Source organism: Alexandromys fortis, unplaced genomic scaffold (assembly GCF_014885135.2).
Source record: "Alexandromys fortis isolate MF-2015 unplaced genomic scaffold, M_Fortis_MF-2015_v1.1 scaffold_450, whole genome shotgun sequence".
Classification (NCBI taxonomy): domain Eukaryota; kingdom Metazoa; phylum Chordata; class Mammalia; order Rodentia; family Cricetidae; genus Alexandromys; species Alexandromys fortis.
Genome location: NW_026068319.1, coordinates 214,302 through 229,453, shown reverse-complemented (window position 1 = coordinate 229,453; position 15,152 = coordinate 214,302). Strand labels below are relative to the sequence as shown.

Below are 15,152 nucleotides of genomic sequence, written 5' to 3'. Positions count from 1 at the left end.
TAGGTATTGGTGAAATCTAGATTTGTCATGGAATATCTTGTTTTGTCCTTCTATGGTGATTGACTGTTTGTTGGGTATAGTAGTCTGGGCTGGCATCCATGGCCTCTTAATGTGGGCACAATGCTTGACCACCACCTTCTGGCTTTCATTGTCTCCATTGAGAAGTCAGGTGTAATTCTGATAGGTCTACCTTTATTTGTTACTTGGCCTTTTTCCTTTGCAGCTCCTAATATTCTTTCTTTACTATGTATGTTTAGTGTTTTGATTATTATGTGGCTAGATTACTTTTTTTGGATCCAGTCTATTTAGTATTCTATAAGCTTCTTGTATCTTCATAGGCATATCTTTTTTAGATAGGGAAAGTTTTCTTCTATAATTTTGTTAACCAAATTTTCTGTGCCTTTGAGTTGAACTTTTCCTACTTCTATACCTATTATTCTAAGATTCAGCCTTTTCATTATGCGCCATATTTCATGGATATTTGGGTTAAGGTTTTGTTAGATTTAATGTTTTCTTTAACTGATGAGTCTATTCCTTCTATTGTATCTTAGGCTCTTGAGATTCTTTCTTCCATTTCTTATATTCTGCTGTTCATGCTTGCTTTTGTGGTTTCTGATCTTTGTCTCATGGTTTCTGTTTCTATAATTTCTTCGACTTGTGTTTTCTTTATTCTGTCTATTTCATTTTTCAAGTCCTGGATAGTTTCTTTTATATGCTTGACTTATTTTCCTTGGTTTTCTTTATGTGATTTGCTGATATCTTCCAATTTTTTGTTTCTCTTTTCCTCCATTTTTTAAGGCATTTTTTCATTTCATCTTTAAGAACTTCAAACATTCTCTTGAAGTTACTTTTTAGATCATTTTCTTCTGGGTCATCCATATTTGGTTGTTCAGGTCTTGCTGTTGTAGGGTCTTTAGGTTTTACTGGTGTTATGTTGCTCTTTGTGGTGTAGCATGTGTTCTTACCTTTTCTGCTCATCTTTTCCTCTTATAAGTGTGGTTGGGGCTATGTGAGATTCTCTTCAATAATCTTCTAGGTGCCTGTGAATCCAAAGCTCAGATGGTTGTTCCTCGTGGTATAGTCAGTATCACAGTTCTAGTCACCCTGTTGGTTACTCCTGTTCCTGCAGATAGCTCAGTGCTCCTGTGCTTTGCTCTGCTCCCTTGGAGGGTTTTTTTTTTTTTTTTTTTTTTTTTTTTTTTTTTTTTTTTTTGTCTCAAGGCCTTCTTTGGCCTAGGTTGCTGGCTTTGATCTGTTTCTGTAAATCCTGGTCTGGATCTCCTCCTGCAGAAGTCCCTGGCTGGGAGTTGGACCTGTTCTGGTGGAGATTGCTGATTCTGGATCTGGTCACTGGCTTAGTCCTAATCCACCAGTATTCCAGATCTGGGTTGGCTCCCAGGACTTGATTTGCTCCTGGCTTCTGCTCCTGGTGGAGCTTGTTTCCTTAGGGCCTTTCTGTCTTAGGCTCTCATCCAGTCCCACTTCTGTGGAATTTGTAGCCCTGGTAGAGTTTCTTGCCTCAGGGCAACTTTGGCCTAGGTTACTGGCTTTGACCTGTATCTGTAAATCCTGGTCTGGATTCCCTCCTGCAGAAGTCCCTGGGTTGGAGTTGGACCTGGAAAGGTTTCTGGTTCCAATCTATGCCTTGGAGGTCCCAGGCTCAGGTGGGCCCCAACCCACTGAGGACCTGCTTACTTCCTCAGAGGTCCCAGACTCACGCAGGGGTTCCAGGTTCCTCCCTATTCCCTTTGATGTCCCAGACCAATGCCCAAACCCACAGAGGACCTGGCTCAGACCTACTCTCTCTGAGTTCCCAGACTGGCACCTGGCCCCGCAGAGATATCTCTGATTCCTGCCTTTTCCCTCAGAGGACCCAGGTTCAATCACACCCAGGCTGACAGAGGTCCTGGCTCAGGCCTAGTTCCTGGGAAGTCCTAAACTCTCATCCAGACCCACTGGGGTGTTGGCTTCGGTCTACTCCCTTGAAGGTCCCAGATTCCAGCAGTCTCTGGCTCTGGCTCACTCACTCAGCGGTTACTCTCCTGTACCTGTTCGGGTGGAGATCATTGACTCTGGATCTGGTCGCTGGCTCAATCCTGCTCTGTCCTAGGTAGCTGGTTCAGTCCCCACCCTGGTTCCCTTGTTTCTCTGCAACTTGCTTTATGGTCATGATGGTGTCTTGCAGCAATAAACACTCTAAGACAAATTTGTTCTAGTAAAGTTGGGTATTGCTGTGACAAAGCTGTTTATATTTGGGGGAGAAGTGTGCAAGGAACTCTGAATTAGAAGAGCCATTGAGTGTGAGGAGTGTGGTGGGATATTCTGTAGGATGCTGGAAGAGTTTAGTGCTGTCAGCAGTGCAGATAATGGAGTTCTGGCTTATGCTGTTTCAGTTAAAGCTTAAAGACTCTGTTTGGGTCATTTGTTATTTTAAATTGAGATTCTGTGGTTTTGGCTAGCTGGGTCTGGAGAGTTAGCTATGGTTAACAAGATACCAGAACTACTAAAGGAACACTTTGCTTTGCTATTATGCTTGATGCTGGTCAGCTGATGTTAAGAAATTCGAGGTAATTATGACCAGCATCAGTGAAGTGAAATATTCTAGGAAGTGTTTCCTGAGAACATAGTAAAGCTGTATTCCAAAGTGAAGTGAAATATTCTAGGAAGTGTTTTCTGAGAACATAGTAAAGCTGTATTCTAAAGTGGCCATGGGAGTAGATGAGGCTTGCCACTGTGATAGACAGGAGAGGTCACTGGTGAAGAGGCAGTCAGTGGTGTTTCAACAATCAGGATTGAAGGAGTCGTGCAAAATAGTAGAAGCTTGGCGCCATGAAGAGAGACTATGAAAGGCGATTGGTGAAAGTGCAGCCCAGCTGCAGCAGGAGACCACAGCATTATAAGGATGTCAGTAGCATGGGATGACCACCAAGAACAGCGGCAGCAGTAGGGTGATGTTGAAATTGGATTTTGCTTTGACTTGATTGTAACTATGTCCTGATTTTCCCCTCTTGAAGTAAGGAAGTATTTTACTGGAGCCCAGGCTCAAGAGGGATTTCAGTTGAAAAGACTTTGGATTTTAAAGGAGTTTGGCTACTTAAGAGAGACTGAACTTTTAATATTTGAGTTTGTAAACGACTTTAAAGTTATTATGTTATTTATGAGATCTTTGGGATGAATAATAAAGTAAAGGTTGTGGCTTAAGAGTGATGTATTTTTGCCAAGTTGGAAAGGGATCTATCTATCTGTTGTACTGGCTGGCCTTTTATGTCAGTTTGACCCAAGCTAGGGTAATTCAAGAGTAAAGAGCCTCAGCTGAGGACATGTCTCCATGACATCCAGATGTAATGCATTTTCTCAACTAATGATCAATGGGGCCAGTGTCCAGCCCATGGTGGGTGGTGGCATTACTCAGCTGATGGTCCTGGGTTCTATAAGGTGGTAGACTTAGCAATCCATGGGAAGCAAGCCAGCCATCCACAACCTCCAGAGCCTCTGCATCAGCTCCTTCAGTTCCTTCCATTAGAGCTCCTGCCCTGACTTCCTTCAGCGAGAAACAGCAATGGGTAGGATAGGCAAAATAATCCTTTTCCTCCCCAACTTTCTTTTTGGTCATGGTGTTTCATCACACAGTAGAAAGTTTAACTAGGACACAGTGTCTGCTTACTTTCGAATCAATAGGCATTTAGTCATGTTTTTCTTCTTCACATAGTCAACTATTTTTGCAACACAGAATGTTCAACAGTCTCTCCTTTCATGGGTTTTCTTTGACACATTTTTCTAAATGGGCCTCTGGAGTTTGTTTTTAATTGCTGGACTCTCAGTTCTGTTCAACTTTCTACATATTTCCTCATGCACAGGACTAAGATCTGTCTGCCTCTGAGGCTCTGTAGTACGATTTGAGGTCAGGTCCTGTGATACAACCAGGAACACACATTCTCAGGATTAATTTTGAACTTCATGGTTTTCCCTCTTTCATATTATTATTAGGAAGAATTCAGTTTTAACTGATAAGGATTGCATGGATTCTGTCCATTGCTGTTAGTCATATACACAAAGCAGATGATAAAGTGATGGAACTTGTTTGCTATTATTTTTATTTTTTTCTTTTGGTTGTAAATGATTTCTTAGAAATTTTCTTAGGTGTATTCCTAGATCTTCTTGAAGCAATACAAATGAGCTAATTTTCAAAATTATTTTTGAATTGTCTTTAGGAAATATAATAGAGATTTTATGTGTTTTGTAGTTTTCAATATCACTTAAAGCACATCTCAGCTCTGGCAGATTTTGAGTGACAGTTGTAAGTGCTTTCTGTGATCTCACGTTCATTACAGTGGAGTTTAATGTCATTTGGTCTTACTAGTCTCCCTCTCCCCACATTTTCTTTATGCCACTCCTACAACTCTGGATGAAATAAGACTGAGTGTACGTGCACCTTCCTCAACTCATGTTGTTCCTTCTAATGTTTCTTTGCCTCTTATCTGCACTGATGGACCAGCTGCGACACAGGAGTCCTTTATTATTATAGACTGCGTTCTATTTCTTCAAATATTCTTCAGTAGTTTGTCACAACTGTAGCTGAAATGTGTCTTATGACATTTGTATTTTCTCTGAGATTTTCATCATCACTGGGCTCTAATTGATATGTATATTATTCTTAGGTTTCTTTTTTTTGTAATATAATTTTTTTAATTGAAAAAAAATTTACGCCTCCTCCCCGCCTCGCATTTCCCTCCCCTTCTCCCTTTTCCCTCCCCCTCCTCCCACTCTCCTCCCCCTCCCCCCACTCCTCTTCCCCTCCCTCTCCAGTCTGAAGAGCAGTCAGGGTTCCCTGCCCTGTGGAAAGTCCAAAGTCCTTCCCCCATCCTGGTCTAGGAAGGTGAACATCCAAACTGGCTAGGCTCCCACAAAGCCAGAACATGAAGTAGGATCAAAACTCAGTGGCATTGTCCTTGGCTTCTCAGCAGCCCTCATTGTCCACCATATTCAGAGAGTCTGGTTTTATTCCATGCTTTTTCAGTCACAGTCCAGCTGGCCTTGGTGAGCTCCCAATAGATCCGCCCCACTGTCTCCGTGGGTGGGTGCACCCCTTGTGGTCCTGACTTCTTTGCTCATATTCTCCCTCCTTCTGATCCTCATTGGGACATTGGGAGCTCAGTCCGGTGCTCCAGTGTGGGTCTCTGTCTCTATCTCCATCCATCTCCAGATGAAGGTTCTATGGTGATATGCAAGATATTCATCAGTATGGCTATAGGATAGGGTCATTTCAGGTTTCCTGTCCTCAGCTGCCCCAGGAACTAACTGGGGACATCGCCCTGGGCACCTGGGAGCCCCTCTAGGTCCAAGTCTCTTGCCAACCCTAAGATGGCTCCCTTAATTAAGATATGTGCTTCCCTGCTCCCCTATCCAACCTTCCTTTATCCCAATCATCCCGTTTCCCCAAGTTCCCCCCTATAAAGAGTGTGCTTGGTTACATTATTAGCAATATTTGTCTTCCCTCTATTTGGAAGTAATGATTTGTGGTTTGGTTCTCCAGCTCCCCCTTTTCACTGCTTCTTGTGTGAAATGTCCTAGTTCCTTTTCCTTTTTGTGATTTGACTTTCTTCATACCATTCATATTAATTCTAGGTTGATGCAAGTTATCAACAAGAATTCTGGTCTTTAATCCTGCAGCAGAAATACAGAGAAGAGTTTTCAGAGAGAATGGCTGTATCTCAGGTAAATGTGTCTCAGGTCAGTGGCCTATCCATATTACTTTGAAAACTGTTTTTATATTGAAATCTTGTGTGCCTTTAATTCTCTGCCTTAGGTAATGACATCTAATTTTTCCCTTTCTTTTTCTTACTTAATTCTCCAGATATAGTTTTTATTGACTTGAAACCTGTAATTGTTAAAAAAAAAAAAAGTTTATTGTATAAGCTGATCCAAGAAATAGATTGATGCCCAGATCCTCCAGGGGATACACTTCTTTTTTTGTATATTATTGAAGAGGGAAGCTTTCATTTCTTATATGGTTTTTAATTCAGAGATGGTCAGGCTTCCAGAAATAGCCTTTTGGAAGTGATCACACAAATTCATGTAACGTTTTGCTGGTATTACTAATAAATATATGAAAATTAGAATTAGAAGAGACTCGCTCTCTTGAATCCTAAATATTACGTCAGCACCATTCAGAGTTCATAGAATGGAAGAAGTACGTGGCTTTTTGCAATGAAACTGAAATTTCTGTGAGGAGATGTAGGTAGCAGGATGTTAGTTTTTCTCTTTGTCATTCGCTATCCCACAATGAGGATGTGCCTGTATGTTTTTTGTTATTGTTGTTCTTTTTTGACTCGTAAAATCTTTTTTTGTCTCAACTACTAATATTTTTATTTCAATGCTCCAAAGTAAATTTCCCAGAGACTTGTATTCTCTTTGTATTTTCTTCATTTTTTTCCAACAGGATACCCTTGTGTAGTCACTGTCTCCCCCCTCTCTATTGGGTTTGCATCAAACCTTCAGCACTGGAATCAGGCACATTTGTCACTTGGCCTGTATATAGAGAGAACCAGTCTGGGTTTCTCTGCATGAGAAGATTGTGTGTTTTACCACTGAGCCATCTCACCAGCCCCCAGGTTTATTCTTATGGTGAAGATTTGTGAAAGTTGTATAACTTATACAGCCTGCACCATCTAGTGTCTTAAATGAGAGAGTCATAAATGATGCTCACCTGTGTAGCCTAAAATCCTTGTAGATTCTTAAGTTCAGATACTAAGCAAAAAAAAAAGAAAATGGAATTACATGATTCAAAAGTTTAATTAAGCAAATTTTATGAGCAATAATATATTGAAAGTCAATGAAGAGTTTGTATTATTCTCACAAAGCTTCATATATTCGGTTTGACCATAGATTTTACTACATTTTAATGCATTGTCACATAGGTCATTATGTACATTACATATATGAACATTAAGTAATGAAACCACATCTTGATTTTGCGGGATTGTTTTGTAACTGTCTATGTTGACTGTTAGAGAAATTCAGATAACACTAACCTCATGTGCTGATTTTTGTATTTATCTCACGATTCTCATAAAATGACATTAGAATATTTGATTCTATGTGTTGTTTAAGGAGAGTTACCATTAAAACCCCTAAACTCTGATTTTAGTTCATCAATACTTCTCCCTCCCACATTCAAACTCTTTGTTCTACAAAGGGTGGGTCATTGAGCATGCAACTCAACATCACAACTAAGTATGTTAGAATAGTCTTAGGTGAGATCTATCTGTAGAGATTTATCCAGTGTTCACATTTGAGCAAAGAGAACAGTTGCAGTGTTTGGGAGTAGAGATTTGCTCATTGTAACTTGTCTCTCTGCTATGAGATACTGTGGTCCTAGTTGATATCAACATCTACTTCATAAAGGTATATCCCTGGATCTAGACCTCAATGTTATGTTATTATTCCCTAAAAGATTAAGGGTGGTGAGACTATTCTGCCATTCCATTTTTATAGACATAGAAAACAGAATAAATAATGGGGAAACCTGGTATGTCCATAGAGGAAATAGAGCAATACAAAATGTAGAATGGATTGATCCAGTTTGGCTGGTGAGCTGCTTATGAGAACTCAGACCCTATAAGAAGTAAATATTAAGAATATTATCCTGCATGATACTGTAACTATATGTGCTGTCAACTGGGAACACTCTTCTACCTGTAGGTCTACCTAGTTTGAAAAGTTCCTTTGTAGCTTTCAAAACTGCTTATGCCTCTTGCAGTGGGGGGAGGGTGAAAATGTATTGTCTACCAATGGTAGAGTAGAGTGAATGAAGGGGAACGATACAGTGAACAAGCTGGTGATTATTGTAACCATTTATAGAAACTTCAGGAGTAAAAACGGATTGTAAATCTGTTCATGCACATCATTGAAACTACATAAATAGAGACTTTGTGTGTCTGTTTTACTGAATGTATGCATTAGGGCTGTGTGCCTCCTGCATGCTGAGATTAGGAGAGAAATGTATCCTGTCTTAGAGTTTTAGTTGCTGTGAAGAGACACCAGGAACACAGCAACTTTTAGAAAGGAAAACTAACTGAGGCTGGTTTATAGTCTCAGAGTTTCTTACATAAACATCATGGCAGGAAAGTGGTCCACATGGCATGCAGGTCATCGTGATGCTGGAAAAGGGAAAAGCAGCTTAGAGTTCTCCATCTTGATCCACGAGCATCAGGAAGTGACCCCAGTCATTCAGAGCATAGCTGGAGCATCGGAGACCCCAAAGTCCACCCCCACAGTGACATCATCATCATACAAAGCCACATACACACTAGCAAAATCAGATATCCTAATAGTGTAATTCCTTATGGGGGCCGTTTTCTTCCAAATCATCCCAATTAAATGAAACTTCAATCAGTATCAGTTCTGTTATGTCATGTCTATACTGGAATGTGAATTGTTTATCTCTAGGAAAGCAAATCTTATCTGCTGGACCATTTTTACCACCTATGGAAAATATGTTGGGAATAATTGGCATGGGTCATTTGTATCACAATATATCTATAATTACTGAAGTTTTTTTTCTCATGAAAGCATTTTCTCTAGCAGCACATGGTCAATGGATAATTTTCCATTACAGGGTCTGTTGACATTCAGGGATGTGACTGTGGACTTTTCCCAGGAGGAATGGGAATGTCTGGATTCCTCCTGGAGGGCCCTTTGCATTGATGTGATGATGGAGAATTATAACAATCTGGTTTTTGTAGGTAAGAAGTCTTTTCTTGTGGAATATCTCACTCATCCTTACTATTTAAATACTTTGTATGCAAATTCTCTGAACAATATGGAGACTATCAGAAATGGGGGAATTTATGCCATCAAATGTAACTTTTTCAGTGTTTTTCCTTTGTTATATTCTTTGTTCTTTGAAAGAGAAATGAATACTATATAGTGAGTCATTTCTCGAGTCTTCTATTAGTCAATGAAAACTTCAGAGTTCAAAAAAAGTTGGATATTCAAGGCAAGAAAGTGCATTATATTATATGTAGTGATTGGAATATATTAATATTAATATCAAATAAATTCCATTTATTTCTGAGTTTTATAAAACAGAGAAAAATATTTCTGGTGAGGACTCTGTGGCTCTTATTCATATATCTATTTTTGAGTTTTCATCTGTATAATAAGTCATGTTAGCACAGGACAGCATATTTTAATCCTAGCAATATGGAGGCAGAGGCAAGAGGATGTCATGAGTTTCAGACCAGCCTGGGTTACATAGCACATTCTTTACTTATTTGTCCCAACTTCTTTAAGATTTACATTTTATATAGGAATGAGAAGAATACTAACAGTCTTTACAGTTTGATGGGTTAGAATGGTTCTTCTGAGGTTTCATGTAATCATGGTAAAATGCAAATACCTATGCTGAGAGCTCTGTTTCTAAGAATTCCAGGGTTACTTGTCCTAGAGAACTGAAGGAGACACCAGTTCTTCAATGTGTAAACAACATGCCTCCATCCCTATGAGTTTTATTTGCGCTCATTTTCCAGAAAAACATCAATGTGGTGAACGTGTCAAAGTCTTGAGTGAAGGATCACAGCATACTGGCTATCACCCTGTGAATATCCAAGAGAGGTCACATAAATGGAATAAGATTGGGAAAACGACCTCTAAAACTGTCCAATGTACACCTTATAACACAAGTGACCTTACAAGGAACTGCAACAAGTATGGATGTCGTAACCAGAGGGATGCCTCTACTGATTCTACAGTCCTCAAGAATGATGAAAGTGGGAACAATGGTGAAGAACTGCTCAAGTATAAAGACTGTAAGAAATGGTTAAATGTGTGTTCCATCATTAGTCAAAGAATTCGCACTAGAGAGGAACAACGCAAAATTACAGACTATGGTAAATCATTTGATTCTAAACATATACCGATGCTGAAACCAATCTCTAGTGCAGAGAAAACATACCAATGCAAAAAGTGTGGAAAATGTTTCACGTCGTATTTGAGTTTCAGCAAACATGATAGCTCTCACTCTGGAAAGAAGTCCTATCAATGTAAAGAATGTGGTAAGTACCTTAGCACATTGTATCAGGTTGAAAACCATTATAAAATCCATCGTAGAGAGGGACCTTACAAATGTAGTGAATGTGGAAAATGTTTTATTCAGAAAAACAAACTTGGGGCACATCAGAGAATATGTATGAAACAAAAAACTTACAAATGTAATGCATGTGGGAAGTCTTTTACATGTGCATATCATCTCCAAGTGCATGAGAGAATGCACACAGGAGAGAGACTCTACAAGTGCAGCGAGTGTGAGAAATCCTTTATGTTTGCTTCTCATTTTAAATTACATCAGAGAAGCCATACAGGAGAGACACCTTACAAATGTAGTGAATGTCAGAAATCCTTTACACAGGCTTCAAATCTTAGGAAACATCAGATCATTCATACAAGGAAGGAACTTTGCAAATGTAGTGTTTGTGAGAAATCCTTTACATGTGTCTCACATCTTAGACAACATCAGTTAATTCACAGAGGAGAGAAAGCTTTCAAATGCAATGATTGTGATAAATCCTTTACACATGCCTGTTTTCTTAAAGTACATCAGAGAGCTCACACGGGGGAGAGACCTTACAAATGTAGTGAATGTGACAAATCCTTTTCGAACATATCTAATCTTAGAAATCATCAGAGAATTCATACAGATCATCAGCCTTACAAATGTAGTGAATGTGACAAATCCTTTAAATGTGCCTCTAACTTTGGAGTGCATCAGAGAATTCATATGGGACACAAACCTTACAAATGTAGTGAATGTGACAAATCCTTCACACAGAGTTCAAATCTTACACAGCATCAGAGAATTCATGCAGGAGAGAAACCTTACCACTGCAGCGAATGTGCGAAAGCCTTCACACGTTCTTCTCATCTTAGAAGACATCAGAGAATCCACACAGGAGAGAAACCTTAGAAATGCAGAGAATGTGAAATATGCTTTACCGAGTGTTTAAATTTTATAAAACATCAGAGAATACATAAAGGAGAGAAAAAATGTTAATGTAATGAATCTGGCTGAGTATCTGCATTTCACTTGTAAGAATACTTGAAAAAATTCATACTGGAGAAAAAAGTTTACTTAGTAAATAATGAGACATATGGCTTAATCCAAAAGTTTGTTCTCAGAGATCACTGCACATCAAATCCATACAAGAGAAACTTTATGACATCTGAACTTTCTGAAAGACTTCAAGTAGTGTAGAAATGTTATTGGCAGTTTATCCTAAGCAAAAATTCTGATAATGTGACAATGTAGGAAATTTTCGTTAAGATATTTTACTGTATCAACCTCAAATTTACTTAACAATGAAAATCAAGATGCCTTTGAATGTGCTTTGGTACACTAGTTCCTTGGATGCTGAATCAGTACATCCTGAATAGAAACTCATTAATCAGGAAAGAAGTATTTCTAAATCATTTCAGGAATATAGGAACCTGACAGAAAACAGAGACCAGTAATGATACTTATAACTGGCTTTGAAGAACTAACCCATCAGGAATGGATGGATGCCCTCCACCCTGTAGATTGCCTGTACAGGCTATGTGCAGTGTGTTCTGGGTATCTAGAGTTCTTAGGCTGTATCTTATAATGGGTGGAGCTTCCTAGTGGCCACTGCTTTCTAGTCTGATTTCCTCCTTTAAGCAGCACATTTACCATAATCCTGAAAGTAACACATATAAGCCTTATAGATTCATTAAGATGGAATTTAGTGTCATTAATTTTTTATTCTGTTGCCAGTCCCCATTTGGGGAGATTAAATGAATGTGTGTGTTGCATCCTCCCAGGAATGGTCTGTCATGCAACGTGAGCTGACCTCACTAATAGTTCTTCAGAAGTTGAAACACATAAGAAAATTGGTATTAGAGAGAAAGTTTTTAATTATCTATCATGTGTTAAATAATTTGTTCACGGTTCCTTGTCAACTCCACACTGGAGAACTCCTAGAAATGTGCAGCAGTTGTTCAAACCTAATGATAAAAGTTTAGACTCATCTGAAAATTGATACTAAACCTCATCTCTTACCTTTCTTCACAATGTTGATTATGGAAGAAATACCTACAAGTCAAATTTTAAAGCTATAACATGCAATCTTGACAACATTCTATGTATATGTACATCTAGGAACTATCCAAGAATATGAAAGAATGTTTGTCAGTACCCAACTCAGTTGTAGAAATAAAATCAGCATAAACAGGACAAAAATAATAGAAGACTCACATACAAATACTAAGACAGACAGATCTGTAGACATAAAAGTCGATGCAATACAATTAAGAAACAAGCAATAAATGAATACATCACACTTAAGTGAGCAGGAATTTTTTTCGACTGACACTGAAACCTTTAGGGGAAACTTTTTTTTTTTTTTTTGTATCACCAATATGGGAGTTGTAAACATCTCAACAAACTTGCATAGATAACCTCCAATAGAAACATCTTTGAGTTTCTTGAAAGCAGCTGTTAATTCTATTTTAAATTGTAAATTCTGTTTTGTGGTTTCAGTAGTAACCCTTACTAAAAAATCTGTATTTTTTAACTTTATTTTTTCTTATTTTGATTTGTTTCAATTAAAATAAAATTACATCACTATCCCGCTCTTGTTTTCCTTTTGGTCCTCAATCAGATACTATTACTTAAGCCTTACACACTCAAGTAGATGATATTTTTCTTTTATTGTTAATTTTTAATGCTGACATGACTGTGACTTTATTTTTGTGTACATGATTTTAATCTGACTACTTTGTTCTATTTGAGAAACATTAAGAGTGTTTATCCTCAAGTGTCAGTAATTTTCTTCTGGCATTCAGTAGGTATAATTCTTTGTGTTGGTGGCAGGAAAATGTGAAAAATTTTCTCTTTCCTATTAATGTGTCATTTTAGATGGCAATGTTTCAGTCAAATTCCTCATATTTTGACAGTTATATTATCCTTGCCCAACCCCTTTGGTGGAGTTCCTTGACCTATAGATGAAGAGCTGTTATGTAAATATTTGTTTTGCCAATGAGCTTTCATGCTCTTTTGATATCTGAGCTGTGTTCAATTGTGGTTTTCTTTGATGTTTCCTTTTTCTGTAAACAGAGGCTCCTTCAGTGAAGGAATAGCTATGTCTCTATGTATCATAAGATAGTTTAGAAAGGAAGTTTTCCACTTTTAGTAATGTATCAGGATATAAGATTAACTCAAAAAAATCAGTAGTCCTCCTGTACACAGATGATAAATGAGCTGAGAAAGAAATCAGAGAAGATTCACCCTTCACAATAGCCACAAATAGGATAAATAGGTTTTGAAGAGAGCAGGTATACAAGAAACATACCATAACATAATAAAGGCAATATACAGCAAGCCAACAGCCAACATCAAACTAAATTGAGAGAAATTCCCGGTGATTCCACTGAAATCAGGAAGAAGTTTGGAGAGAAATAACTGCACCCATATTCCCAAATATTGTTTATAAATGTTCTTTTACATTTAAAGGGGATATGGTATAGATATGAATAATTTGCATTGGCATGGATTTTATGGTCAATTTTGTTATATGTATTTCTGATCTTGATTAAGGCATTGTGATTGTGTGGCTCATTTAAAAATGTAATTTAGGGGCTGGAGAGATGGCTCAGAGGTTAGGAGCATTGCCTGCTCTTCCAAAGGTCCTGAGTTCAATTCCCAGCAACCACATGGTGGCTCACAACCATATGTAATGGGGTCTGGTGCCCTCTTCTGGCCTGTAGGCATACACACTGACAGAATATTGTATACATAATAAATAAAATAAAATAAAATAAATAATTTTAAAAAAATAAAAATAAAAATGTAATGTATAATTGGGAAATGTAAGTTGTTAATGGATAATCATTGATAATAGTCAAGCTTGTAGTCATGTTAGATTTTCTAGATGTGCATAGATAAATTTCAGATAGGCATTCTTCATATCTTTCAAAGACTACAGAATATGGCATTTAATGACTTAATAACTTAGGGCTTTTCATGACAATGAGACACGTCTGCTCCTGGCTGCATCAATCTACTTCAAGAGGAAGATGGGCATTGAAGAGGCTCCTTATGGAGTTGGTTAGCCATTTGGGCAAGAAACTGCTTTTGCGTGGACTGATGCATAGACTAGACACAAAGAACGCACAGAGAGAGGACTGCTGAACTTGCCTAAAGGTGAGATGGTCTTTCAGCTTTCCTGATTCATGAAAGAGTCTGCGAGACATTCTGCAGGACACAGCAGATAGTGACTAAACTGCCTAGATATCCTGAATATTTACAGATACTTACATCCCAATTCATGCCATTGATCCCTTTCCAACTGTGATCATTGGTGAGAACAGGAATAACAGAGTTTTGTGATATTCTTGTTTCATATTTCATCTATTCACTAAATGGATTCATTAGTAATTGCACCTTCACTTGAGAACTTATGGTTAGTCTACTAAGACTGAAGGATCATATATTTATGGGCTTCCCTTTGATTCACTTCTAGAATGTTCTAGAGAACTTACTAAATGTGATAATTTTAAAAGTATGTTTTTAATGCTTTAAGAAAAAAATAATTTAACAGAATAAATATCTGTTCAATGTACTTAAAGTATTTGTTCTATTCCCTTTTGATAATCCTACCTAAGATGTAGTAGGTTTAAAAAAGTAACATGTATTTCTAAGCAATTCTTTTCATGTAGTAACATAGGTAAAAAGCTACTTGAATAATTACTTACATTTTTGATAAAGAGCAAGTACTTCTAATAAAGAATTGGGTATTTTCATTTCAAAAAATAAGTGTACTTTTATTTATACAATATATAAAGGAAAAAGATGATTTTTTTTTCTTTTCTGAAAATAACTGAATTATAATCTTAAAGAAAATCAACCAATCACAAATTGCACATTGTGGAAATGCTAACTTTGTTTCCCATCTTTTAGTGCATTTGTTCACTTGGCCAAACGTGCATATGACAATCAGTGTCATCTCTTGGCATGTACTAACTGATATATATAATATCACCTTCTGTGCTGAAATGAGAAGGACTATGAACTGTATTAAGACTTAATATCTACTGGAGAATGCTTTATGTGTATACAGAGTTTAAGAAATCATCATATA

General features: G+C 37.7%; 1 protein-coding gene across 2 annotated transcripts in view; it reads left to right on the top strand.

Moving 5' to 3' along the window:
* Positions 1–14,637, top strand: part of LOC126495139 (zinc finger protein OZF-like) — a 25,978-nt gene extending 11,341 nt beyond the window's left edge. The window contains exons 3-6 of one of the 2 annotated variants that reach the window (XM_050132741.1): positions 5,626–5,730; positions 8,618–8,744; positions 9,531–10,055; positions 14,028–14,637. In XM_050132741.1, coding sequence (XP_049988698.1) covers positions 5,701–5,730; positions 8,618–8,744; positions 9,531–10,055; positions 14,028–14,203 — 858 coding nt within the window. In that variant the 5' untranslated portion in view covers positions 5,626–5,700 and the 3' untranslated portion in view covers positions 14,204–14,637. Of the gene's footprint in view, positions 1–5,625; positions 5,731–8,617; positions 8,745–9,530; positions 13,485–14,027 lie in introns of those variants that run through there. The other variant, XM_050132740.1, reaches the window with a different exon arrangement.
* The last annotated feature ends 515 nt before the right edge of the window (positions 14,638–15,152 follow it).